This window comes from Symphodus melops (genome assembly GCF_947650265.1).
Source record: "Symphodus melops genome assembly, chromosome: 5".
Taxonomy (NCBI): Eukaryota; Metazoa; Chordata; class Actinopteri; order Labriformes; family Labridae; genus Symphodus; species Symphodus melops.
In genome coordinates, this window is record NC_136695.1 from 1,919,529 (window position 1) to 1,947,108 (window position 27,580).

Consider the following 27,580-nt stretch of genomic DNA (forward strand, 5'->3'; position numbering starts at 1 on the left):
AAGTGGCCATGGAGCAACTCTTACTTTGTGTATCTAATATAGTACCATATTAAAGATTCCCAAATGTAAACCTGACGACAGAGTCGTTGCTTCAGTCCGTCTGTGAGCGTTCTTACCGGCCGTCCTGCGTTCCCGGCGTCTCCTTTGGCTCCTCGAGCGGTGTTTTGAGCTCCCGGTTCACCCTGTCAGAAGAATTAGAAAAGATCAACTCAGACTCGGTGTTAAAGTGGAGCGAACCTCTGAAGCCGTCTTCTAATCCGGGGCTGCAGGTGGTTCCTTGCTGCTTCTGGCCTTCGTTTGACCCCTTTGAGTCTGCCAGTGAACCTGCACTGTGCTTATCTTTCCCTTTTTCATCTGATCTGTTGAATTTTAACATCTTGTTTTCCACCAGATCCTGAAAACAGGATTAAGCCAGTCAGAGGTTTCCATTCATGGATTCAACGGGATGAGGAGAGTGAGGCTGTTCTTTAAACCAGGAACATCTGGAGGAATGTGCGTCCAGCTAAGATACGACGAGCATTGAATTCAGGCTCCAGGATTGATATTGAAACCTTTGAGAAGTTTCTCCCCGAAGATGAAAAAGTCTGGTAACAATGAGTCTGCTTTCATGTGCATGTGCAGAATCTTATTATTTTAATACGGACTACAGATGATGTCTTTACCCAACAATCAAATCATTTGAGCACCAGCAGCATGTGAAGCACTCATGTAGCTGATGCTCATGGTGAACACTCCTTAGACTCCGCCCCTTTCTACCCGCTGTCAGGTGCGCGTGTGAACAAGCAGCTCAGGGGCGGCTTGTCCTGATATTTTTAAGACATTTTCAGCAGTGCGTTTGTAAAAAAAAAAAAAAAAAAGGAAAAAAAAAGTGCCTAAAGATGGGAGGAAAGGCGTGTTTTAGTCCTTCTTGTTTAGATTTATCATTTTTTCCGATGGACAAAAGAACAGGAGAGAAACTTTGGACTTACCGGATCACCTCTGAGTCCTCGCTCTCCCTTTAGCCCCGCCTCTCCTCTGATACCTGGGATGCCCTGAGGACGAGAATTCAACCTGTCAATCAACCAGCTCCAGGTCAGAGGTCAACAGACAGACAGACAGACGGGCTGATGTGAACCCAACCAGCGACAATCGGCGCCGTTCATACGATGAGATTTTCATACGATGACTTACTGGGTTTCCTGGGTTTCCTCTCTCTCCTTGACCTCCGTCTAGTCCTGTCACTCCCTGAAAAACACAGAATCAGAAAATCTGTCCAATCAGACGCTCCTTGAACACGCCCGCTTATTTCCTCGAGAATGAAGTCCAAAGCAGAGAGAGGCTGGGACTCAGGATGATTTGGAGTGTAAACATGATCCATCGGACTTGGATGTGTTTACATGTTTGATTGATCTTAAACAGCATGTTGCAGCTCCTGTTTGTGACTCTATACTCAGGATGTGTTCGATATTCAACTACACAGCGACCCGGCTGTAAAGTCCTCCTCTCAAAGAGTCCACATACCATCGTGGACCTGTGACTGTGTGTTAGCATCCGTCTCTCTGGGAAACATTTTTGTAGTTTTTCCAGCCGAGCAGAGTGGAGGGATAAGAACTACAGAGACCATCATCCTTTGCTCTGCTTGCTTTGACTTCTTTAAGAGAAGAAGAGTTTAGTTCTAAAGTCAGAAATCAGAAGTTGGTACCTGGTCTCCGTTGACTCCGTTCAGTCCATCCTCTCCGTGATTGCCCTGTAGAGGCAGAACAGAATCACGTGTCACTGCACATGTCGAGATATCTAGTTTGAGTCTATCTGCACTTCAATGTTGATAACATTCCTCCGAGCATACAGAAGGTCACATGACTTCCTCCTTTAAGCAGGTCTGACCCACTCACCATGTTTCCTCGGATCCCTCTGTAGCCCTGCAGGAGTCAGACACACATCATCAACACGCAAGTATGTGAATAATCACTGTGAACAAACGCTTTGGTGTTGAAGAGATGTTTAACCTTTAGTCCTCTGAGCCCCGAGCAGCCCTGAAACCCCTGAGGTCCACTCGGTCCAGGACGGCCTCGCTCCCCCTGAAACACACACACACACATGTGACTAGACCAGCGCTAGTCTCTGTCCTAAGTCTGTGAGAGGCGGGTTTAAGTCTTTATGAAAACGATTTAATAAACGGTTTCAGAGACGAGCCGATCCAGAACCCGCAGGCACGTTTATTGGACCATATTCATATAAAGTTAGGTCGTCTCCAGTTTGTCCCGACTGTCGGAGCATCTGAGAACTCCTCAGGTTGTTCCTGTTCCTCCTTCACTTTGTCGTTAAAAGTGAAGTTACCTACAGAGTCGTGTTGAACGTAGAAAACGTGTAGCAGGGAAATGTCCTCATATATCTAAACACAATGTTCCTGCAGCAGAAGTTTATCTATATTTAAATATGTTTCAGAGAATTAACATGAAGAGGCACTTACAGCCACGCCCTCTTCTCCTTGGAACCCTGGGAAGCCTTTTTGTCCAGACGCACCCTGAGGATTTAAACAGATACAAAAAGATATATAGTAGAATAACAGTTATTGATTTAAAGAGAAACTCAAACAGCTTGAAGCTCACGGTACATTTTGCCTCTCTCATACATGTATGATTGTATTCATATAAAAAAGGGCTGGATGCTTCTGTCCTCGCTCTTTTAAGTTTCAAATTTGAAAGAGCGAAAAGGGATTTCAGGTTCATCATCTGTGTCAGGTCTCTTTAAAGGACACGTAATTAAAATCCTCTGACTCTAACACTTGTCTCTAGTCTGTCTCCAAACCCCCCAATGATGAGAAAAGTCCATCCTCTCCGTCTCCTGTCTGCTCCACTTTTTAGAAAATGTGTGCTCAAACAGGCCGTTTGGAGATTTTCCCTTCATGACATCACAAAGGGCAGTAGCCCCTCCCCCAGGTGGGTGACACTCCCACAGCTAGGTGTTTGTTCTGCCCTCTGAGTCTGCCTTCTCACCGTAAACAATAGGACATGGAGCCAGAAAGCAGCGAGTACACCCGAGCCCTTCCAGAGAGGGGGCGTGGTCAGACACAGCTCATTTACATATTTAAAGCTACAGACACAGAAACAGCCTGTTCTGAGCAGGGCTGAAATAGAGGGGTTTATAGACATGATCAAATACAGGATCATCCGTTAACTCGATGAGATCACTGCGTGTGTCTGCTTGTTCTCAGCTCGGAGCAGTGCTCTTATTACTTCTGACACGTCTTCTCTAAACACCCTTGACATCATGTTTTAAAGTTTTAAAGGTGTGTGTGTTCCAGTCACCTTTGACGCCGGGAAGCCCTGAGAGCCTCGGATGCCTTCATGCCCCGAACATTTGCACAGGACGTTGCAGCACTCTCTATCAGACACCGCGTCCTGCAGGAGAGAGAGAGAGAGCTGTGTTAAACTTTAACAGGAGTATCAGCAGGTTTTCATATGACATGTAACTCAGTGTGTCTGTGACTTGTTTGTCATTCTTTCTTCGGTGTGTGGGGTGTTTCTTTTATCTGAAAGTTTGCTCTTTCAGTTTAAGAAACAGTATTTAAATTGCACCACCAAGGGGGCAAGCCGAGTGGACCGTCGTCAAGGCAACCGGGTGAAACCGACCTATCGACGAGCTAACGTATCCGAGTATTTTATCCGAGTACTTTTTTTTATCACAGCAGCTTTCAGGAGCAGCTCAAGCATTCTTACGCAACAGCCTTTGGCCATAACACCTGCCGTTTCCATGGCAACAATAAACTTGCCGCGCCTGTCTGTCATGTATAGTTAGAACTATAAAATAAAAGGATTTCTCAGGCTTTGATATAACTGTTGGAAATAGTAGAGATAGTGTAAGTAGATAAGGTCAGGGGTTCGATCCCCAGCTGCTGCAGCCACATGTTTGATGCGACCTCGGGCAAGCTCCAGTCTTGCTTCCTTCAAACGTTCAATAACAGAACTTTAAAAAGAAATCGATAACTGTGTTCTCAATATAAACTCAAGTTAAGCTTCTTCTGATATTTCTTCTCTCGCGGTTGCTCTTCGGCATGCTGAGTAATTAGCATATTTTCTGAAGACCAACACTTCCCTCGAGGCTGTCTGCTGGTTTCTGTTCCTGCGATCTGACACGCCAGGACAGGAAGACATTTTCTCTACAAATGAGTTCCTCTGATTTTCATCTCAGCTGTGGAGCTGCTTTAATGGAGAGCAGAGCCACAGAGAAAATACTCGACATCTCAGAGAAAACAAACTTGATCTGAGTCTGAGAACAGATACCGGACAGAAGACGCTCTTTTAATATGCTGTTTAACATATTGACAGATGCACCATCATTACGGCTAAATTCCACCAGATGCGTTTTCTTTACAAGTATTTGCTGGTACTCGGGACACGTATCTTTAAAACAGGACAGTCCCAGTCAAATCAGGATATGACCACAAGCCACGTCCTCTTTCACCCGCTGCACGTGACCTGACTATTCAAAACATGCAGGAATGTGATGCTGAGATGGAAAGAACTTACGATCTGTTTGAGGATGGTGCTGCCGACACTTGGCATGCCGATGGTCAGAGGAAGCTTGTATCCAAATCCTCGACCGAACTCGACCATCTGCAGCTGGGAGACATCACGCGCTCCCTCCAGAGCGACCACCAGAAGAGCGCTGACACCTGCAGAAGAAAAACAGCAGAAGAAGAAAGGATGAAAATAACTACAATTTTGATTTAAATTATATAGTAATGCACAGCCGGCGTAAAAGTCAGCTGCGTTTGATTCAATAAACCTTCATGTCTCTGTTTTTACCCGACTTTCTGAGTAGCTCGGACTCAGACTCCAGCTTCATCACGTCTTCATCGAGTCCGTCAGAGAAAATCACCACCACCTGAGGAGGGAGGTCATAGTTAAACCAAATTATACTTAAGAGTCCGTCGTGTGTGAAATACATTTTCTGCCAAAATATTATGATTAAAAAGAAGTGTTTTAGTTACTCTAACTCTAACATGTGTCTCTATCTGTCTACAAACCCCCCAATGAGAAAAGCCCGTCCTCTCCGTCTTCTGCCTGCTCCACTTTTCAGAACATGTGTGCTCAAACAGGCTGTTTGGAGATGTTCCCTTCATGACATCACAAAGGGCAGTAGCCCCTCCCCCAGGTGGGTGACACTCCCACAGCTAGGTGTTCTGCCCTCTGAGTCTGCCTTCTCACCGTAAACAATAGGACATGGAGCCAGAAAGCAGCGAGTACACCCGAGCCCTTCCAGAGAGGGGGCGTGGTCAGACACAGCTCATTTACATATTTAAAGCTACAGACACAGAAACAGCCTGTTCTGAGCAGGGCTGAAATAGAGCTCTGAGATTTGTTTAAACTGGTTGAAGAAGAGGAGTAACTGATGGAGTTGTGGTGGAGGGAATGTCTCTTTGCTATGTGCCCTCGACTAAAGAGGAAATAAGTCTTGACCAGCTGATAAATAATTTATGGGGAGTACCCTTTAAAGAGCTTTTAGTCAGAGTTCTGACTTTAAACTCATATTTAGAGGGAATATTTTTGGACCTGATTTGATTCTGTAGGTAAACACTCACTACACAAATGTATTTATCTGGTTTACAACACATATAATTTTGATATTTGTCTCAGACTCACCTTCACTCCAGCTCTGGACTGTGAGCTCATCTTCACCCCGAAGGATCTCAGCATGGCCGTGTTGAAGTATGTCGGCTCCACAGTCAACGCTTTGAGTTTGTCCACAACGCCCGGGCTGTACGCCTCAAAGTTTGTGTCATACAGGGTGCGTCCGTCACGATTCACCAAGCTGTAGGCGATGTTGGTCCTTACAGGAGTGGGGTCCTCGCAGCACAGGCCGGGCACGGAGGAAACGTAGTGGGCGATGTCTGGCAGGAAGCTCTGCAGCTTTGTGTGTCCGCTGAACAACAGCTCGCCCGGAGCACGGTCTGTTTTAGAGATGTCGAAACCCATCATGATGTCGATGCTGCAGCCTGTGAAAAACAGAAACACGTCTTCATGTGACAAAACTCTTTGATTTTATTGATATCACCAAGTAATTAAAACCAAAAAAAGGGGCGGGTCTTCTGATATGTACTTTGTCAGCAACAATCGGGGAGGAGAAACTAATGTGACTCTTCTCCAGAGCTGATGCAGCTGATGCCAGGACACAACGTTTTTGCATCTTCTTGGTGATCTTTCTTTGAATCAAAGAAAAATGTTAAGCACACAAAGTGCTTTTTTTAAACAGAAGTTGCAGTCACTACATAAGGAAGCAGCCGTGCTTTGAGACTACTTTCATGATCTAGCAAAGGTTACCACCAGAGAAGAGCTCTGGTAACCAGATCCTGAGTGACGCCAGCGTACTGGACAGAGAGGCACTGTGAAGGTAACGGATCTCTTTACTCACGATTTTGGATTTTGGATTCGCAGATTGTTTTCACGACCTTTTGCTTGATGTTCTCCAAGCTGCCAAAGCTCTGCACGGTGAACAGCCTCTCAGGTGTGACGGTGATCTGCCGGAGCTGAACATCGTCTCCGATGCCAATGGCAAACACCTCAATCCCCAGAGCTCTGAGGCGGTCGACTGCATCCTCCACGTCGTCCTGAGATTCACCGTCTGTGATCAGCACCAGATTCTGGGAGATCCTCTCCGATCTGCGGCTCCCGCGAGAAGCCTCAAAGTATTCCCTGATGGCGTCCAGAGCTTTGGCGATGTAGGTGCCTCCGCCGGTCTGCGTCATGCTCTGGATGTGTTTATTTACATCCTCCACGGCGTTCAGCTGGTTGAGGTAAAACTCGTTCTGAAACTCGCTGCTGAACTGGGCACACCCCACACGCACCATATCGTTGTTGACATTAAAGCTGTTGATCACCCCTGTGGTGAAGTTCTTCATGATGGCGTAGTCACTGGGTTCGATGCTGCCGGACTGATCGAGGAGGAAGACCAGGTCAGCCTTCTGTTTTTCACACACTGCAAACCAGAGAGAAAGAATAAGGATTTTATGAGTTGCAAGCTCTGAATCACTCAAAGTTGATTCAACAGGTTTCCTTCTTACCTGGTTTGGTGATATTGCAGATCTGTTGAGTGACGTTCTTGTACAGATGCTCCAAAGCGTCAAAGGTGTCCACGAAGAAGACTTTGGACGTGTCGTTGGAAATAATTTCCAGCTGCTCCCTCACGGCTTTTTCCACACCGATACTGAACACAGTGATCCCTTTATCTCGCAGCGCCTTGGATGGAGCAGGGAGCTTGGTTGCGTCCTGAGCCCCTCCATCTGTGATCACCAACAGAATCTGCGGCACCTTGAGGTCAGCCCGACCGCCGTGTTCAGTGTTAAAATACTGCAGGGTGAATTCCAGAGCATCGCCAGTTTCTGTCGTTGTACTGTCAACATTTTGCAGATTTGTGATGGCTTCCAAAACGTCTCGTTTGGTCTCGTACTTGTTCAGGGTGAAGTAATTCTCCCACGTGCTTGAGAAGGTAATGATTCCAATGCGAGTCAGGTCTTTGCCCACAGCTGTCTGGTTCACCATGGACTTCATGAACTTCCGCATGCTTTCAAACTCTTTATCGTCGATGCTGGTGGAGCGGTCCACCAGGAAGATGATGTCCGCCTTCTCTGTCTTCTTACAATCTTGGAAATAGAAAATAAAATAAAAATAATGGGATCAGAGGGAAGTATGGGAGGAATGTTTGATAACAGCTGTGGTTAAATGACTTACAATGGTCCATATTTGTGTCACATTATTTCAGTAAATATTAAGATATTTGTTTCCAACATTGATGGTGTAAATCCATTCTGTTATCGCCAGTTTTTTAATTTCATTCTAAAGAATATACATATACATATACAGTGTGCAGTCCTCTGGTAGTCTGGGTTTAGTAATCCTTTAAGGTCACATATTCTGTAAAATCCTCTCCTCCATGTTCCTCTAACATGTGTCTCTATCTGTCTACAAACCCCCCAATGATGAGAAAAGTCCATCCTCTCCGTCTTCTGCCTGCTCCACTTTTCAGAACATGTGTGCTCAAACAGGCTGTTTGGAGATGTTCCCTTCATGACATCACAAAGGGCAGTAGCCCCTCCCCCAGGTGGGTGACACTCCCACAGCTAGGTGTTTGTTCTGCCCTCTGAGTCTGCCTTCTCACCGTAAACAATAGGACATGGAGCCAGAAAGCAGCGAGTACACCCGAGCCCTTCCAGAGAGGGGGCGTGGTCAGTCAGTCTGGGACGATATGCTTTTGTGGCGATACGATTTCATTGTGCGATTCAATATTCCTGATTATTGCGATTTTCTGTTTTTGTGCAAAAACTAAATGAAACCTTACAAACCTTACAACATTCTTATCTCTCTCTCCCTCTTTCTCTCCCAGCTTTCTCACCTTATAGTAATAAGATATGTCTATAGTGACAAGCAGTAGCTTGTCACTATCTTTGTATTCTAACCTCTCCTTTTGAGCTCTCTTAGGTTCCTTGAGCTCTCTTAGGTTCCTTGGGACTGTTGGTGAGGATGGCCTGCCCAAACAACCCCCCCCCCCCCTCCCCCTGAGGATGGCCTGCCCAGACCCCCCCCCCCCCCCCCCCAACCTATCCCATCCTACTCTTCTTTCTGCATCTTGTCCCATTTTCAAGCCCAGCACAGTTTAGCAGATGGCTGTTCTGTCATGAGCCCGGGTCTGCTGAAGATTTCTGCCTGTTAAAAGGAAGTTTTTTCTTGCCACGCTATGACGGATTAAGCTGGGCTCTTGTAACATAGCCATAAGTAAGGTCCTTTACCTGCTTTTTGTAAACATAACAATGAGCATGGTCTTGTTACCTGCCCTTTTGTTAATGTTAACAGACAAACAGTAAGGTCCTTTACCTGCTTTTGTAAAGTGTCTTGAGATAACGCCTGTTATGAATTGACGCTATATAAATAAAGATTGATTGATTGATTGAATAGGAAACTGACTATAATATCATGAATAATTTTTGGAAAAACAAATTGTGAGGTTACAATGACTTACGAGTAGCAAATAGGTGAAAGACAGGAGCCTCACGGCTACTGACTGATAACTTTAGGGAAATCTACTTGTTGTGTAGGTACTTGGATTACAGTGAGCATCAAAGTCTGCTCTCACCTCTTTCTGGCTCACACAGCTCCAGAGCCAACTGACTCTCCAGGTCCTTCAGAGCGTCAAAGTCCCTCTCAGAGTACATCCTGTCTGATGTCCCGCTGATCTCCAGCAGCTGGGTAGTGTTGGCATTCGCCACTCCGATGGCGTAGACAATTACTCCTTTAGCCCTCAGAGCATCGGCAGGGAGTTTCACCTTATCCTGAGCCTCGCCGTCTGTGATCACCACCAGCCTCTGCTTCAGGTTGGGCCGCCCTCCTCGAGCTGTGTCAAAGAACTGCGACACCGCAGTGATGGCTCCACCCGTGTGCGTGCCCCCGCCAAACTGCTGCATGGTGTTGATAGCTTGCATCATCTCATCCTTCGAGTAGAACTCGTTGAGGGGGAACTCAATCCGTTGTTGGGTGCTGAACTGCATGACCCCGACATGCACGTCGTTCAGCCCGATGATGGACCTACCGATGACGGATTTCATGAAGTCTTTCATTTTCTCGTAGTCAACGCGGTCGATGCTCCCAGAGCTGTCAATCAAGAAGATAAGGTCGCTAGGTTGGTCTTGGCAAGCTGTGAACAGAGCAGTGCAGACATGTTAGTGTGTGTCAGAATGTTTTTATTGTAAAGGCAGGGTTGGTCTTTTTTTTAATTTTTCTTTTTTTTAACAACTTTATTTATAATTTTTCCAAAGCAAAATGAACAGAACAACGACATTTGTTAAACATTTCTTACAAAAGTTGTGCCCCCCCCCCCCCCCCAAGAAAAATGGAGGCAAGATAGTTTTCGTATAGTTCCGATCAGGTGTTTTAATGGTCAGTGGAAGAGGGGCTGTTAAGATTGAAATAGGGGAAACTGGGGGTGTAGCTCTCAGCTCCATCTCAGCCCAGACCGAACCCTCCCTATCTGCGAATGTGGTAATCCAGTATGTCAGCTTGACAATATTAGCTGCCCAATAGTAAAATAAAAAAATAGGTAAACCCAAACCACCATCAGATCTAACTCTCTCTAGACTGGCCTTCTTTATACGTGCAGGTTTTTTGTTCCATATGAACGAAGAGATAAAGCGGTCCAGCTGAGCAAAATAGGATTTGGGGAGAAAAATGGGGATCATTTGAAATAAGTGAAGAAACCTGGGCATTACAGTCATCTTCACTGCATTTATCCGTCCTGCCAGTGAGAGTGGGAGTTTCGACCACCTATCCAGGTATGTTTTTTTTGTACGATCTAAAATAGACCTATAGTTATGTTGAAATATAGCCTTAATTGAACCTGTTACCTCTATTCCTAGGTAAGTAAATTTGTCATTTTCAATTTTAGAGGGGAAATTTTCATAAGTGATTTGTTTAGCCAAATTATTCAGTGGAAATAGTAAAGATTTTGATAAATTAACTTTATACCCAGATATGCTTCTGAATTTTCGCAGCTAGTGGAGAAGGTGGGGCATGCTCTCATTTGGATCGGATATTTGCAAAAGTAGGTCATCAGCATAAAGCAGGATTTTGTGGTCTGTTTCACCCCTGGATATACTCTTAATTCTGCGATCAGAGCTAATAGCAATTGCCTGTGGTTCAATTGCGATGTCAAACAGGAAGAGCGACAGACAGCAACCCTGTCTTGTACCTCTGTGGAGCGAAAAGTATTCTGAGATCAGGCCATTTGTCCTAACTGCAGCGCCATAGGTGTTGAATACAGGACTTTGATCCACCTACAAAAAGTGGGCCCCATTCCAAATTTTTCTAAGGTTGCGAGAAGATAGGTCCATTCGATTCTATCTTTTCAGCGTCAAGACTTAAAATAATTTCAGGACGTACAGTTGAGTGGGGGGGAAATAACACATTAAATAATCTTCTCATATTAAAAAATGATTGCCATCCGGGAATAAAGCCTTTTTGGTCCTCATTAATAATTGTGGGAATTAGAGGGTCTAATCGTTATGCAAGGGTTTTAGTTAAAATTTTATAATCACAGCACAGAAGGCTTATTGGCCTGTACGAGCTACACTGTACAGGATCCTTATCTTTTTTTAGTAAGACCGAGATCGTAGCCTGGGTAAGCGTTTGCGGTAATTTTCCATTTGTCAAAGATTCATCATAAACAGATTTAAGGATGGGTGCAAGTTTTGAGCAAAACTCCTTGTAAAACTCTGTGGGGAATCCATCCGGGCCCGGCGCCCTTCCTGTTCGACATGACTTGATGGCATTCATTATCTCCCCAAGCGACAATGGCTGCTCCAGAAGTGACTGAGCATCTGGAGGAAGCCTTGGGATATCGAGCGAATCAAGAAACAAGTGGATCTCCGACGAGTTACTATCTACCTCCGATTGGTATAGAGTTGAATAATATTGTTTAAACTGGTCATTAATAATTCAGGGGCTGTGAGTTATTGAGTCAGTGCCTGTATTTATTCCTGGGATAGTTTGGTCAGTTGACTGTTGTTTAAATTGATGTGCAAGGAGCCTTCCTGCTTTATCTCCATGCTCATAGTATACCTGCTTGGCTTTAAAAATATTTTTTTCAGCTTTCATGTCATAAGTGTATTAAATTCAGTCTGCAACAATAATTTCTCCTTGAAAAGATCTGGCGTAGGTAAGAGAGCATAACGCCTGTGAATGTCTGCAATTTTGTCAGTCAGATCCTTAAGTCGTCTGGAATGCTCCCTGTCCCTATGTGCCATATAAGAGATAATTTGGCCCCTAATGTATGCTTTCATAGACTCCCACAAAACTCCCCTTGATACATCTTGGGTGTCATTGATCTCCAAAAAGAAGTCAATTTGATTACTGAGGTATGTTTTAAAATGCGTACATATAAGTAATTGAGGGTCTAACCGCCAGGTTCGTTGGGGCGCTACATTGGCTGGAAAAATGAGGTCCATTTGCACTGGGCTGTGATCTGATAGAACTATACTGTGATATTTGCTATCTGAGATTAAAGGTAGTAGTTATCAACAATAAAATAATCAATCCTGGAGTAGCTGTGATGTACAGAGGAAAAGAATGAAAATTGCTTCGTATTTGGATTTTTTATCCTCCAGGGGTCCGACAGACCACAAGAACGAAGGAAAGAGTTAATAGCCACTGCAGCTGATGAGAGAGTGTTATTTGACCTTAAACTTGACCTATGTAGTTGGGCATGGAGGACACAGTTAAAGTCCCCACCTAAAATTAATTTGTAAGAATTGAGGTCCGGGAGAGTTGAAAAGAAATTAAGTTTTAATTGTGCATTGTCCCAATTTGGTCCATAAATATTAGCCAGTATTGATGGTGTATCAAATAGCTTACCCACTACCACAATATATCTGCCATTAGCGTCTGATATCACTTCAGAGTGTTCAAATGGAATTCCTTTCCTAACTAGAATTGCTGTTCCCCGTGCTTTATGGTTAAAACGTGAGTGATAAATTTGTCCAATCCACTTACAACTCAGTCTTTTTTGGGAATTAATGTTTAAATGTGTTTCCTGAAGCAGTATTACATCAGGTTTTAATGATTTCAGATGACTAAATATTTTGCTCCGTTTGACCAAATTATTCAGCCCTTTGACGTTCCAGCTAACAAACGAAATTGCTCCCTGTTGCTAGTTTGCATCATCCAAAATCATAGTGCAATAGTTTGTAATGCGCCGGCCCTACGTGTTGGCTACATCTGAGCACATCGGTATATGTTTGAGTCAAACCATTAGTCACAAATAAACCCAAAAGAAAACAAAGACACACGGATAAACACAGATAAACCCCTTACCATCCTGGACTCCTGGACTGGTCTTCTTTAACCCTGAGACTGCCCTGAAAACTCTCCTCACTCCTCTAAGCATATAACACGTCTACGCTACCTTGAACTCTTACACAAACTCTGCAAAGGCAGAACAAAATATAGTAGGGCTCTTCTATCAATACTATGTTGCATGCATGCTGGCACTTATTTGATCACAGGCTGACAAGTCTCTCAACACTTACAGTTGGAAGATATCTCCACAAGGCAAAAGTAAAATAAAACTAGTTTTAATAGATAGATAGATAGATAGATAGATAGATAGATAGATAGATAGATAGATAGATAGATAGATAGATACTTTATTGATCCCGAGGGAAATTCAAGGCATCCAGTAGCAGTATACAGACATGCAGGACACAAAACATTAGTTACAATACACACCCGCTGTCCCCCCTCCCCTCTGTATACAATAATCCCCCAAACAATATTTAGCAGCCGCTATGTGACTAAGAGTAAAGGTTAAACCTGTGCAGTTAGCATTAGCATTAGACTTAAAATGTATATAGCATAATGTACATAACCTGTGAAGGAGAGAAAAACGTGCTGGTTAAAAGAGACCTGTAAACAGTTAAAGAGCCTTAGAAACAAAGTGCTGACCTTCTAGAAACTAGTTACATGTGCATGTGCAGAAGTGTTTGAGGTAGTGCCAGAGGTGTGAGTACAGTCATTAAACAGTCAATGCAGCGATGCAGACTGGGCCATTAAAATGCTCAGCAACATAAAGGAGCAGTGATTAGCATTAAGTGTCCAAAACAATAAGGGGAAACTTGACCTAGTTAGGGTGATCATGTCAACCCTTACAGATGTAGCATAACACAGCAGTAGGATGAAACCAGACATGATTAGGCGAATATTCCCAAATCCCTCTTCCACTCCAATTAGTCTGCAGTTATCTCGCCGCTGCATGGACTCCAAATCTTCGGCCTTCTCCGCCAACCGGGCGACTTGTGTGGACAGCGTGCTAACTTTAGCTACAAGTGCTACAACCTGATTAGCCTGGCCATTAGCCTCCTTTTCGAGATCATCCATCCGGGTTCCGAATGTGGTGTTTTCTTTCTGTACTTCTTCGATTACCTTCGTAAACTTTGTGCGCACATTCAGAATTTCTTTGCTTAAATCACTTGCCAGGTTGTCTATTTTCTTGTGCAGTTGGCATGCAGCCGCCATCACAGACGAGTCGATCTTTGCTAGCACACTCTGCTCCGTTTGCTTAATGGCAGCCATGATTACATCGGCGTCTGACCCTGACCCTGCTTCCGCGGGCGGATCCATATCAAGCGAGTCCGAGGTGTCCGGCCCTGGCTTCGGCTTTTGATACTTGGGCATTTAAAGCAGCTTTGAGTTCAAAAACAGAGAAAAAACACGACTACTCGAGGGACTTGGCTCGTTAGAGACACGTTAGCGCTGAGAAAGACAAGGAGGAGAGGAGGAATATTAAGTAAATGTTCAATCTAAGCAGAGCTCACAAAAAGACGTCCTCACATGTCGCTGCTCTATAGCGGTCCCGGGTTGGTCATTTTTCATATAAAACTAGCATGATTTTGAAAGTAGCATTCCCTCAGTGCTCCATCTGCACCCACCGCCTCCCCTCTGTGTTCCACGTCTTTTTTTCTTTTGACACAGAAGTTCTACATAAATATATAGATTCTGGGTCTTCAGCAAGTCAAATGTACTGGCTCTGAGTGGATTTGTAGTCTGAGCTGCATTGAGCAAATACGTTTCAGCTGGTTTTTTATGTATGCAGGAAATAAGGTGTGGACAACAACAACAAGCAGCACAACTCAGAGCACCTACTTCCTTAAAAAAGACGACGTTTTTGTTTTTTTCTGGCTCATACTGCTAAAGTGAGAGAGAGTGAAGCTGCTGAATAAGTTCTAGTCTATTGTCGAGAAGGTCCAACAGACAAAGGGGCACTCAGATATCATACTGTAGACCTAGAAGCACGGTAAAGGAAGTCATTCCAAGAAGTCGTTAAACACTGAAGAAATAATCCAATAGGCATATCTCACCTATCAGATAATGATAGACCGACCAATGATGATCACACAGATCAACTAACGGATCGAAGCAGCGGTAAACCAGATTCGCCCGAGTACTGCAATGTTATATTACTGTCTGTTGTCTTTGTCGAGAGCTGCAATTCCAAATGTCTTTGTCGCTACTGGGATCAAATAAATCACGATTCTTTGAATATTCACATGCAGTCAAAGATCTTGGTTTTGTAGAACTTGTTCCTGTCAGCACCTCGTCTGTTATTTGCAGGTGTGAGATCTCACAGGTGGCTCTGGAGCTGCGTGAGATGACCTCACACCTACCTCACTGTCACCTGCAGACTGCGGTGCACATACATTTTAAACGTCAGTACGTTCATCTTACCGTCTGGAGAGCAGATGTCTGTGGCGATGTCGTCCTTGATGGGATTGAGGGCATCATAGTTGGTGACAAAGAACGTCCTCTTTGGGTCTCCTGAGATCTCTCTCAGCTCTTCCTGATCTGCTTTTTTCACCCCGACGGCGTACACCTTGACCCCCTGTGCCCGCAGCTTCTGTGCAGGAATCTTGACGTCATCTGAGGATTTCCCATCAGTGATCACAATCAGGTACTCGGAGACTTTGTGCCCTCGAGAGGCCTCTGCCCGTTGAAAGTATGGGCCCATGAAATCCAGCGCTCGTCCAGTCTCTGTGCCGCCTCCTATCTGCCTGATAGCCAACACGGCGTCCTCCAGGGCCTTGGTGTCCGAGTGTTGGGTCAGATCAAACTCTAAGTTTGGTGCGTCTGCGTATTTGGCAACCCCCATGCGAACGTGTTTAGGCCCGATACGGAAAGTGTGCAGAAACTCGATGATGAACTTCTTCATGTCACTGAAGTCGGACGGGTGGATGCTCCCTGAGTGATCGATCAGGAAGAAAATGTCCGCTTCATCCGTTTGTAAGCAGCCTGGAAAAGGACCAAACATGACAGTGTGAGTTCTGGACATTGATTTACAGAATGTTAAAGGCTGGGACACAGTCCTCCTCTTTACTCTTAAAGAGTGCTAAATATGAAAGAGAGATTGGTTCCCACCTTCTTTGATGCCCTTTTTTCTCGTGTTGACAGAGGTGGCTTGCTTGATGATGTTCACACACAAGCTCTTCTGCAGAGTCTGCTCCAGCGACTTCAGCTTTGCGAAGCTGTCCACCACAAACATGTGCTTGTTTGTGGGATGGGACGCCATCTCTTTCAGCTCTTCCTCGTTAGCACTTTTGACTCCAACTGCGTAAACGGTGACATCTTCACGCCGTAGATCGGCTGCTGCCTGGCTGACGTTGTACTGGGATTCCCCATCTGTGATCACCACTGCCACCTGCTGGACGCCCCTGTCCTTCCTGCTTCCTTTCTCCTTGATAAAAACGCTCTGGCGGACGTAATTTAAGGCTTCTTTGGTGTTGGTACCTCCTCCATGGTAAGGCAGGATCTTGATGAACTTGAGCAGCTCGCCCTTGTCGTTGAAGGTGTTGAGGTGGACGAGCGCTGAGGGCCTGTCGGCGAATGTCACGATGCCCACTCGGACTCTCGACGTGCCGACATCCAGGCCGCTCACGATGGAGTGAAGGAAAGAGCGAACCGTCTGGAAGTTTGGTGTTCCGATGCTTCCGGACTCATCAATGATGAACACGATGTCGGCCAGTTTTGCTGCTTTGCACTCTGTGGGAAGGAAGGTATCGGTAAAGTCATTTTATGCTTCCTGGTTAGATTAGCTAATTAGAAAAAAGGATTTTTTGATGATTACCAGAACAGAGCATGTAAATTATTAGCTTTTATTGAACTCATTCTATTCTGGGTCCCTTTTTCCTGCGGGTGTGCAACGAGGCAGAGGTGGTACATTTCAGGGGAAAGGGTGTATTATTAAAAAGTGTTAAGAGTCTGATTAGATCTAAGACAAATAAACTTCCGGGTTCCCTTAGGATTCCAGTCTCTAACTTTTCACCTTTGATGAGTTCTAGTCAGAAACAGCTCACATTTCTGTGACTGAATTAAACTGCAAGATTTGGAGTCAATCTGACTTTGAATATAAAGACATTTTAATCTTACAACACTGATATAAGCGATGATACAAAAAGTGTACATGTGCAACATGGCCTCCTGTTAGGGAGGAGACATCCAGATGTAAACAGGTGATTTAAGTCAATCCGATTCCTTGCCCGGCGAAATCCCTTTTTTATGTCTGTATCTATATATTATGTATTATGAGATTTGCTTTCAAAGATTAAGCTGATGGTTACAAGTGAAAGGGTGTATTTACCTCCAGTAATATTGGTCTGCTGTTCCTCTTGCTCAAAAATTTTCCTGAGCTCAGGTACGGCCGTCTGACCAACAGATGGGAATGCGTATGGTGAAGTCGCTATGATGCGCATCTCGTTCATGGAAGCACCGAGGCTGAATCCCACCACGGTCACTCCTGACGATTTGATCAGACGTGACTCCCTGTGCACCGAATCATCTGAGTCTTTTCCACTCAGAACCACCAGGAACTGTCTGGAGCCTAAGTCCGAGCGGCCCCCCGCCTCCTTGGTGAAGAAGTTGGCCCTCGCGTACTGCAGAGCGTAGCCTACTCGACGGCGTTCGTTGGGTTGCAGTTTGCGCTGGCGGAAGCGCCTCAGAGCCCCTTGGATCGCCTCCTTGGTTTTGTGATCCTTCAGGAGAAAATCCTTCTTGACATCCTGACCGTACTGAGCCAATCCCAGGCGGAAAGCTGATGCTCCGAAGTTCATCTGATTGACCAGCCGGGTGATGACCGTCCTGACCTGCTGGAACTCTGCCGACGCCAAGCCGCCGTCCACGAGGAAGAAGATGTCTGCAAACTTATCTGATAAGGCTGAAAGAAGACAATAAAAGGACTGTAAGAAGATCTGCTGGTTTGGTTGGAAAAACACACAGTATATTTTGGTTTCTTAATTAACTCCCACGCTAAATTTAGAAACAGAGTTAAAAACGTTCTTCCTTGACACTAAAACCCCTTCTCTCTTTGAACGATTCTTCATTCAAGTCAACATTGCATCATCGCCAGCTGACCTCAAACTTCACTGGAACTGGGACGTATTAATCACACAGTGTTATGTCTGCAGACTCCAAGTGTGTGTGTGTGTGTGTGTGTTATTGTGTACTGTGGAATAAAATACGCTTACTCGGGAAACGGGACATTGAATCAATAACCTGAGCTCCATTTCAAGGTCACATCTAACTCCAGCTCTCTCTCCGCAAACACTGACTCCGAGGAAGTCCTACTTACCCTCTGTCATCTCTGCAAGGATCATCCCTGGTCCAAATGGGCCCAAAATATCCAAACATTTGGCGTTATAATGTCTTATAGACGGTCGGCTTTACATTTGTCAGCTTTAGGTCTGGTTTTTTTTGTATGTACTTTTCCTTTATGTTTTGTATATATTTTTAAACTCTTTCTGCTGTTAGTTTACAACGTGGGTCAGAGAGAAATGCCTTTTCAATTATTCTGTATGTCCAGCACATCATAGGGTTGGCACAATGCCTGCATTTTTAAACGTCGACATTATTGAAGTCAGACCGATTATTTTGTCCCACAGTTTGTCTCACCTAGCCGCTGGTCCTCCACAGAGATGCACACGGTTTTCAGCAGGCCGTCAGTGAGCCTCTGCAGGGCCTGGTAGCTATCGATGGTGAACCGGTAGCGTTCTAGGGGTCGATTTGCGATGGACTCCAGCTCCTTCAGGTTGAACTGTCCCACCCCGATACCAAACACGATGACGCCGTGCTTCCTCAGTTGCTGTGCGGGCAACGTAACATCGTCAGCCGAGTCCCCGTCTGTGATTACCACAGCGATCTGAGGCACCTGTTTATTGGTTCGACTCCCCGCCTCTTCGGTGAAGTACTGCGTCAGGATGAAGTCCATGGCCTTGCCTGTTTCGGTGCCTCCTGTTCGGTACGGAAATGTGTCCACCGCAGCCAGCAGGGAATTCTTGTCCATGTGATCCTTCAGCAGGAACTCTTTGTGTGGATCACTGCTGTACTGAGCCAAGCCCACTTGAACCTTGTCAGGGCCAATGTCGAGGCCTGTGATGACGCTCCGGAGGAACTGCCTCATCTCCTGAAAGTTGCTGATGCCGATGCTGGAGGAGCCGTCAACCAGGAAGACGATGTCGGCCATGGTGGCTTGGGAACACTCTGGACAAGAAGGAGAAAAAAAGTCAGCAACAAACTGGATCCTGACGGGATCGTGTTAAACTCTGCTGGCAAAGCAACTTCTTATCATGTAATTTATTTCACATTTAAATGGAGAAAGAAAAGTATCCTGGACAACAGCCTGCTGCTTACAATCCCCATCATATCATAGCGGTAAGAAAAACAAAATGTCAGATTTCTGAATCACAATCAGCTGCATGCTTTGACACATTTTACCTTTAGACAACTGCATGAGCTGTCGTTTGACTTCTTCTACAGTTGTGCAAAGTGTCTGGACGATGCTCTGAGAGATCCCCTGCAGAGCCCCAAAATCAGACACGCTGTAGACGTGCTGGCTGTGCGGCTCGCTCGCGATCTCCCTCAGCTGGTTTTCATCTGCCTCTTTTATACCGATGGCATAGAGAACGATTCCTTGGTTCTTCAACTTCTGGGCATGGACCTCCACGCTGTCTTGGGACTTTCCATCAGTGATGACGACAGCGATCTGCGGCACGTTCTGATGCGCCCGGCTCCCAGCCGCCTGCACAAAGTGCTCCTTCAGCATGAATTCCAAGCCTTGTCCTGTCAGCGTGCCGCCCCCCATGTAGGGCAAGTTGCTGATGTACTGGAGGACGTCCTTCTTGTTCTGATGGGTGTTGAGCAGGAACTCTGTTCGTGGAGAGGAGCTGTACTGGACCAGCCCGATACGGACGTGTTCAGGCCCAACGTCGAAGCTGTTCACCAGCGTGTTGAGAAACTGACGGATCTGCTCGAAGTTCTTGTTGCCAATGCTCCACGATCCGTCCACCAGGAAGACGATATCAGCAACAGCCTCTTGAGTGCAGACTGAGGGGGGAGGTGATCAAGTCATGGGGAGCCACAGAGAAAGCTTTCATGATGGCTAGACAGCGAGCCAGAAGTGATGGTTTGCTCAAGCGCTGTGAAGCAAAGAGCAGCTTGCTGTGGTTGTGAAGAGTTTCTGCACAGGAATTTGCCCTGAAAGCACTTACCTTCAGGTGGATGCAAAAGTGTGATGTGAGCAGGACAAAGATGTGCAGCAAACAGGTGTTCATTCATTTCAGAGCGAGCAGAAGCAGCAAACACAAAGTGGACAGAACTGTGATCCAGTCACACTTTTTCTCTTTCTCACTGCGCAGACTTTGAAATCTGTTCATTGTCTTAGAGCGTGAACGTTTCAGACGTTACATTATCGAGCTGTGCTGCATAAAAACATCACTTTCTCAAAGCAGGATTTTGTGCGTTAATTTCAAGTTGTGTACGTGCTCAACAGCAAACACATTCCTGTGAGGGTTAGTAACAGTGTTTACAATGAAATGACCTTAAAGGACTTACCACACACTGCTCTGTAAAATTCATTTTGTGTGTGTGTGTTGGTATGTAAAGTGTCTGTGTGTGTGTGTTAGCATGTAAAGTGTGTGTGTTGGTGTGTAAAGTGTGTGTGTGTAAAGTGTTTCTTTATTGAGAGAGAGGCAGTGGATAGTGTAGAAAATCAGGTCGAGAGAGGGGAATGACATGCGGGAAAGGGCCTCAGGCTGGAGTCGAACCTGGGCCGCCCGCGTGAGGACTATAGCTTCCATACATGGTGACGCGAGCGCTGCCACTGCGCTACTGGCGCAGGTGTGACAGGTGGTATGGGCTGATGTAATGCTGAGTTGGAAGCACGTTTGATTTGCCGGTATGCAGTAAGTTAAATCACGGCTGCATAATCACACCCACCTGTCCTCTGAGCAGCGTTGCCGTAGAAACACGCTGCCATGATGAGGCTGAGGAGAAGACTCCGCCTCCCCTCCATGCTGGAACAGCTCTCGGGTTTCTCTCGCTCTCACTACAGAAGACAACAGAAAGACAAAAGAGGGTCGTAAACACAGAGACTAAATCTGCTCTCCATCTGGAGGCGCAGCGGGAGCAAACGTTTGATACATGATACAAGCGCCTGCACGCATTTACAGAGAAATAGGACACGCCCACTGTGACTCTGCATTGGTAAACGCTTGTTTGGCGTCTAAAGAATAAAAGCTTTGCTGTGACTCATGACAAACAAGTCTGCCATTCTGAGGAACACTTCCGGTACAACGAGTGGACGTAGCGGGCTGTGTTTGAAAGGCTCGATGTAACAGCTGTTAGTAGTTCAATAGAAATCGGCAGCTTTTAGAGGAAACACTTTGATTATGAGCCCGCACTTAGAATGACAATCTGAGTCTCACGGGGTCAAGAAGAAGAACTTGGAGCGTTGTTGCAGTACAGACGGACTCACGGTCTGGACTCTAACCAGCCTCTGTACAGTCTGGACACTAACCAGCCTCTGTACAGTCTGGACTCTAACCAGCCTCTGTACAGTCTGGACTCTAACCAGCCTCCGTACAGTCTGGATGCTAACGAGCTTCTGTACAGTCTGGACTCTAACCAGTCTCTGTACAGTCTGGACTCTAACCAGTCTCTGTACAGTCTGGACACTAACCAGCCTCTGTACAGTCTGGACTCTAACCAGCCTCTGTACAGTCTGGACTCTAACCAGCCTCTGTACAGTCTGGACTCTAACCAGCCTCCGTACAGTCTGGATGCTAACGAGCTTCTGTACAGTCTGGACTCTAACCAGCCTCTGTACAGTCTGGACTCTAACCAGTCTCTGTACAGTCTGGACTCTAACCAGTCTCTGTACAGTCTGGACTCTAACCAGCCTCTGTACAGTCTGGACTCTAACCAGCCTCTGTACAGTCTGGACTCTAACCAGCCTCTGTACAGTCTGGACAGTAACCAGCCTCTGTACAGTCTGGACTCTAACCAACCTCTGTACAGTCTGGACTCTAATGAGCCTCTGTACAGTCTGGACACTAACCAGCCTCTGTACAGTCTGGACACTAACCAACCTCTGTACAGTCTGGACTCTAATGAGCCTCTGTACAGTCTGGACTCTAATGAGCCTCTGTACAGTCTGGACTCTAACCAGCCTCTGTACAGTCTCGTTCTCTGGCAGGCGTTTCTCTGCAGCTTTCAGCACGTAACACAAAGACAGTGCAGAGTGAAAAAGAAAGGGAAGCACAGCTCAGCATCAGACTGTTCAATGAAGTCGGAGCAAAGAGAGAGAGAGAGAGAGAGAGAGAGAGAGAAACGTGTGAAGGATTCCTGGGGCTGGCATGTGTTTCACATCCTGATGTAAACAGGGCCGCCCCTGGCCAAGTGGGGGCCCTAAGCAGGATTTTATTTTGGGGGCCCCCTTTCCAATAACATAATAATAATAATTAAAAAAAAAAAATACAATTACGATTGATTGCAATTAATGCGCTGTCCAGCTGCGAGTTGCACTCATCCCTCCCCCCACACACAATGTTTTTTTATCCAATTGTTATTGTCCATGTGCTAGACATAGTCAACATTGTTATAATTATTGGACTGACTAGTTGTTTGGCTTGTTAGCAATGTTTTCCTTTAGAGATGTGTGAAATTTTACAATGTAAATCTTTAAACGCCATTTTCTCAAAATGAATTTTCTCTCGCACTCAAAGTCCTAAATCTCGACTTCAGATGCATCTATATACACCAAACTTTCCAGTCTTGTGCCTAGCTAATGTATGAAGACTTTTCCAGAGGGATTTGTGGAAATATTATTCCTAGCATAATTTATGTAACATTTTATTCCAAAAAACATGGCGAAAATTGAATTTTTAAGGCTATTGACAGTCTATTCTGATTTACAGGACAGCTAAAGTAGATATTCATATATCCCATATATAATTTTTTTTCCATCTAATATGTCAACAAAATGAATAAGGAATTTTAGACCTGGCTTTATCACATGACCAGATTTGGTTTTTCAAAATGTATGCAAATGTGCTCATGCCTAGTTAGATAGTGCCTAATTTGCATATTTAAACATTAAAATACAAAAAACTTGCACTACATTTTTTTCTCATCTTTACATAAGTAATCAACTGAGAAAGTTTCATGGGGATATCTATTATTTTTTTTAAAAATCCCTATTCACCTGTAGTGTCTCGCCTTAAGATATCAGTTTGAGGTCTCGGGAGTCGTAGATTGGGATAAAGGATCAAAAGAAAAGCGCAAAATAATCTGAAGCTTCAGCCTTAAGATTTGTGTTAAACCTGAGAAAAAACAGCAGAATTATCCTTTAACTGTAAATGAATTTAGTTCTGGTCAAGGATCAGCCATCCCTCTTTCACCGACAGCAGGTAACGATTTAAAGCTGCAGCAGATTTTACAGACAAAAACCGCTAACAGTGATTAGTAATTAAAGCTGAGAGCCAGTAAATATGGGCTGTGCTGCTCGACGCAGTATAGGTTAGGGTTAGGGATAGCTTTTTGTAACTTGCAGGTTTTAAGTGTAAACGTGATCAAAAGCTCCTAAAGATATGAAGGATTTTAAACAAAGAAGGATTAACAAGGCTGAGGGATTCCTGTCAACAAAGCAACATCAGTGTCACAAGTAAAATTTAAAAAGTGCAAAAAAACCCCAAAAACGTCCATTTAATGAGGTTTATTTTAAAAGGGAAAGAATCTGAAAAGGAAATCTCCAAAGAATAATCAATTACAAATGCAAAGTTTAAATCTCAAAGATTTTCTTCTGCAACGTCAGCTTTGGTTTGATTTTTTTTTTTTGTGACAAAGCATGAAAAAGATCTGTAACATGGAAACATTGCTTTTCATTGATAATTCCTGTGAGCTTTTAAAACAGTGTGTGTCCAGTCTGATGTTTGGTCCAGCTCTTTGCACGAGCGCACGCTGCACCTGGAGGATCAGGTCACAGTGTGACTTCAGGAGCACCTCACACCTTGATTTCTTCCTTATTCTAAAGAACAAACTGAAACTAAAAAGACGAGTGTGTTTGGGATCTCTCTGATGCTGTGGCTTGAAGCTTTAAAACAAGCTCTACTCTGCACATTTAAAGGTGAGTCTGGTGAAACAAAAATAACACAACATCCTGATTCTGCTGTTTCCATTCATGCATGAGTAAAGAGACACTTACAGATCTGCTGCTCTGCGTCCGCGCCCTCCACACGCTCAGCACACGAGTCCAGCCATGAAGGGAGGGACAGGCTTTTTCCTGCAGGAGGAAGACCTCCCAGCTGCCCACTCCACCCACCCCCAAAGATCTGCATACTGAAGAGGTGGAGGGAAGAAATCCATCCAAATCCATCATCAAAGTAGCAGAACATGAGAAGAACATATCACAAGAACAATCTGAATAAACCTTTTTATTCACTTTTGCCTCTGGTACAGTGAAGCCCTTTGGAGATGAACAGTTTCTATCCTGAAGCCGTATTCACACTTGCACTCCTGAAAATGTCCAGGAAATTTCAGGAGGACCAACCCTGAAATCTTCCTGACTCATTTGGGTTCTCACATGCAGCTCAATCCAAAAAAAATTATAAAAACACGAGTTTGTGAAAGTGTAAAAGCACCAAGAGAGGGAGCAGCGGGCAGCGCCGTCATATAGGGGGTAAAGGTGATTAAATTCTAAGGACCCACACATAGTCCCCAGTAGCCTCTATGAATACATTATTATGCATAGACTTAACTAATATTTATACTAATGAATCCGAACTAAAACAAAGCCACTCAATATTTTAATTTTAATAATGTCAATAACCCCATTGGCCCCTTCTTAAAATGGTTCGGTCCACACCACGCTTCGCTCTTCCTCATGGGAATTAAGTGCACACGAGCAAACTCCAGCAGGGAGTGAGCTAGCAAGATCAAATGATGGCCCCCAAAAAACAAAAATCTGGACACGAGAAAAAGAATTGAAAAAGAGGCCAAGAGCAGCAGAGCAGGAGCCCAGGACATAAAACATGTTTTATCTAAGAATGGTGAGAATAAAACGGCTGAAATGATGAGCCTACATGTTCATTCATTTAATGTCTGTATTCTCTGAGCAGGCTGGAGCCGCCGTTAGCTGTTTCATCAGGCTAAACTCTGGACAAGTCGCCAGTTCATTATAGAGCAACGATTCCTAGTGTAGCTAGCTAGCTGAACATTACTGCAGCGGACTGTGCGTATCACACTGTCAGACAGCGCTCCACAGCGTGCACCCACTCAGAGGCTGCACTGAATCGAATTATGACGCATTCAAGTTCTATTCAGTAATTATGAGCATCAGGCGAAGGTCACGTTATCATGATGTGTTCAAATGCAGTCTTGTAAAAATGTGTTATTGGTGCGTTTGAATAGCATAAATACAAAAAAGTAAAATGTTCAAAGATTTGTTGTTTTTTATGTCAATATAAAATAAAAGACACCATAAAAGCTGACAAGTAAAAAGACCATTTAGAATTATGGACAGTTTACACTCTTTTGAATGGTTTAAAAAAAAAAATCCTGGCAAAGTGAAGCTGTCTGCTTAGAGCTATGAAAATGTATTTGCAATCAGAGGTATAATAATGTGTTGCAAATTGGAACAAGACAACTAATGATATATAATTTACATAATACTCTGACTTGTTGAGGGGTTAATCGTAAAAAATAAAATAAATTGGGTGTATTTCACCAGGCACCGTCAAGAGCACTGAAAAATGAAGAAAAACATAATACACAGTTGTGGAAAAAAAAGTGATAAATGGGGTAGAGGGGCCCACAATGATATTCTCTCAGGGGCCCACACTGATATTCTCTCAGGGGCCCACACTGATCTTCTCTCAGGGGCCCACACTGATCTTCTCTCAGGGGCCCACACTGATATTCTCTCAGGGGCCCACACTGATATTCTCTCAGGGGCCCACACTGATATTCTCTCAGGGGCCCACACTGATATTCTTTGCCCTGGCAGCGGGATTTGACTTCAAACCCAAGAAACAAACTCAAATATAAACCAGAAAACATCGTTGTTCAAGAGATCTTCAGTCTGTTATCTAAATCATTACCAACTGGATCATGAGCTCTAAACAATTTAACAGCTTATTCCAGAGAAGTCGAGAAGCAGCCTTTAATTTCCTTTGCCCACAGACTTCAGTGGAAATTCATTGGAATAATTCCTGGGTGCCGAGTCAACAACCTAAACGTTTGTCTGTGGGACATCTGCACCGAGGCGAGGAGAAAACATGAACATGTTTAAAGGGACATTGCATTCTCTTTGAAATGAAAAATATCAATCAAATATATCAGAATTTCTCCAGGAGATTCACGCTGGCAGCAGGGAAACAAGCTCTAACTGATTGCCCCTTTGTGATGTCATAGTGGGATTCTGGTAAAAAAAAAACTAAAAACCCTCTCCTCCCCTGGTATCTCCTCCAATGGACTTCATCTTCAGAGATACCGGACCGGAGCCTGAGGGACAGTGGTAAGAAGAAAGGCGGGGGAATGGCGATGTTTGTGAATGAGAGATGGTGTAACCCTGGGCACATCACCGTTAAAGAACAGCGCTGCATTAAGGATGTGGAGCTGCTGGCTGTAAGCATGCGGCCATACTACCTGCCAAGGGAGTTTTCTCACGTTATTGCTGTGACTGTTTACATCCCCCCCTCGGCTGACGCTGCTGCAGCGTCCACAGTGTGGTGTCTCAGCAACAGACATTGCACCCCCAGTCTCTTATTCTCATCTCAGGAGACTTTAATCACGCTTCCCTGTCTGCCACTCTCCCTACCTTCATTCAGTATGTTGACTGCCACACCAGGGAGAACAAAACTTTGGACTTACTGTATGCAAACACCAAGGATGCATACAGATCATCACCCCTCCCCCACTGGGACGCACTGACCAAAACCTGGTGAGACTGCAGAGTCCCTCATAACTAGGTATGTAAAGAAGTGGTCTTGGGAGGCCACTGAGGCGCTGCAGGACTGTTTTGAAACCACCGACTGGGATGTGCTGTGCAGCCCACATGGAGAGGACATCGACAGCCTAACCCACTGCACCACAGGTCCCTATGGCATCAGCTCCAGACTCCTGCTGGACTGTGCAGACCAGCTCTGTGAAATCTTTCTGCACATCTTCAACCTGAGCCTGAGTCTGGAGAAGGTCCCTACTCTGTGGAAGACATCCACATGCGTGGTTCCAGTCCCCAAGACATTGCACCCCAGGGAGCCTAACCACTTCAGACCTGTGGTCCTCACCTCTCACCTGATGAAGACCATGGAGAGGATCATCCTCAACAACCTCCGCCCCCTGGCGACTTCAAATCTGGATCCCCTGCAGTTCGCCTACCAACCGGACATCGGGGTGGATGATGCCGTCATCTACCTGCTGCACAGATCCTGGACTCACCTGGAGAACCCCGGCAGCACTGTGAGGGTCATGTTCTTTGACTTGTCCAGTGCCTTCAACACCATCCAGATTTCCATCCAAATTTGACTCGGCTCAGGATCTCCAAACTCCATCAACTTCTCTGCCTGTGATGCACGCCACACATGGGGTTCCATTCTGCCCTCACACAGTTCTTTGGCTATCTGTACACGCAACTGTCCAGACATGAAGCGCTTTGAACCGCCAGTGTGCAGGGAGTCATCATTGTTTGTGATGCAACAGTTAAGCACCATCGGGCTGTTAATTGCAGGCTCTCTGTCACA

General features: G+C 45.1%; 1 protein-coding gene across 1 annotated transcript in view; it reads right to left on the bottom strand.

The window, feature by feature from the left end:
• Positions 1-21,288, bottom strand: part of LOC306823294 (collagen alpha-4(VI) chain-like) — a 47,323-nt gene extending 26,035 nt beyond the window's left edge. The window contains exons 1-20 of the mRNA XM_079342750.1: positions 20,781-21,288; positions 19,281-19,889; positions 18,459-19,046; positions 17,152-17,724; positions 15,933-16,553; positions 15,246-15,806; positions 9,109-9,666; positions 7,043-7,621; positions 6,394-6,957; positions 5,625-6,013; positions 4,788-4,866; positions 4,509-4,654; positions 3,288-3,380; positions 2,450-2,503; positions 1,986-2,057; positions 1,872-1,898; positions 1,682-1,726; positions 1,171-1,224; positions 969-1,031; positions 24-182 (exon numbers count right to left, since the gene is read on the bottom strand). Of these exons, the coding sequence (XP_079198876.1) occupies positions 24-182; positions 969-1,031; positions 1,171-1,224; positions 1,682-1,726; positions 1,872-1,898; positions 1,986-2,057; positions 2,450-2,503; positions 3,288-3,380; positions 4,509-4,654; positions 4,788-4,866; positions 5,625-6,013; positions 6,394-6,957; positions 7,043-7,621; positions 9,109-9,666; positions 15,246-15,806; positions 15,933-16,553; positions 17,152-17,724; positions 18,459-19,046; positions 19,281-19,889; positions 20,781-20,856 (5,910 nt within the window). The 5' untranslated portion in view covers positions 20,857-21,288. The remainder of the gene's footprint in view (positions 1-23; positions 183-968; positions 1,032-1,170; positions 1,225-1,681; positions 1,727-1,871; positions 1,899-1,985; positions 2,058-2,449; positions 2,504-3,287; positions 3,381-4,508; positions 4,655-4,787; positions 4,867-5,624; positions 6,014-6,393; positions 6,958-7,042; positions 7,622-9,108; positions 9,667-15,245; positions 15,807-15,932; positions 16,554-17,151; positions 17,725-18,458; positions 19,047-19,280; positions 19,890-20,780) is intronic.
• Positions 21,289-27,580: the final 6,292 nt, after the last annotated feature.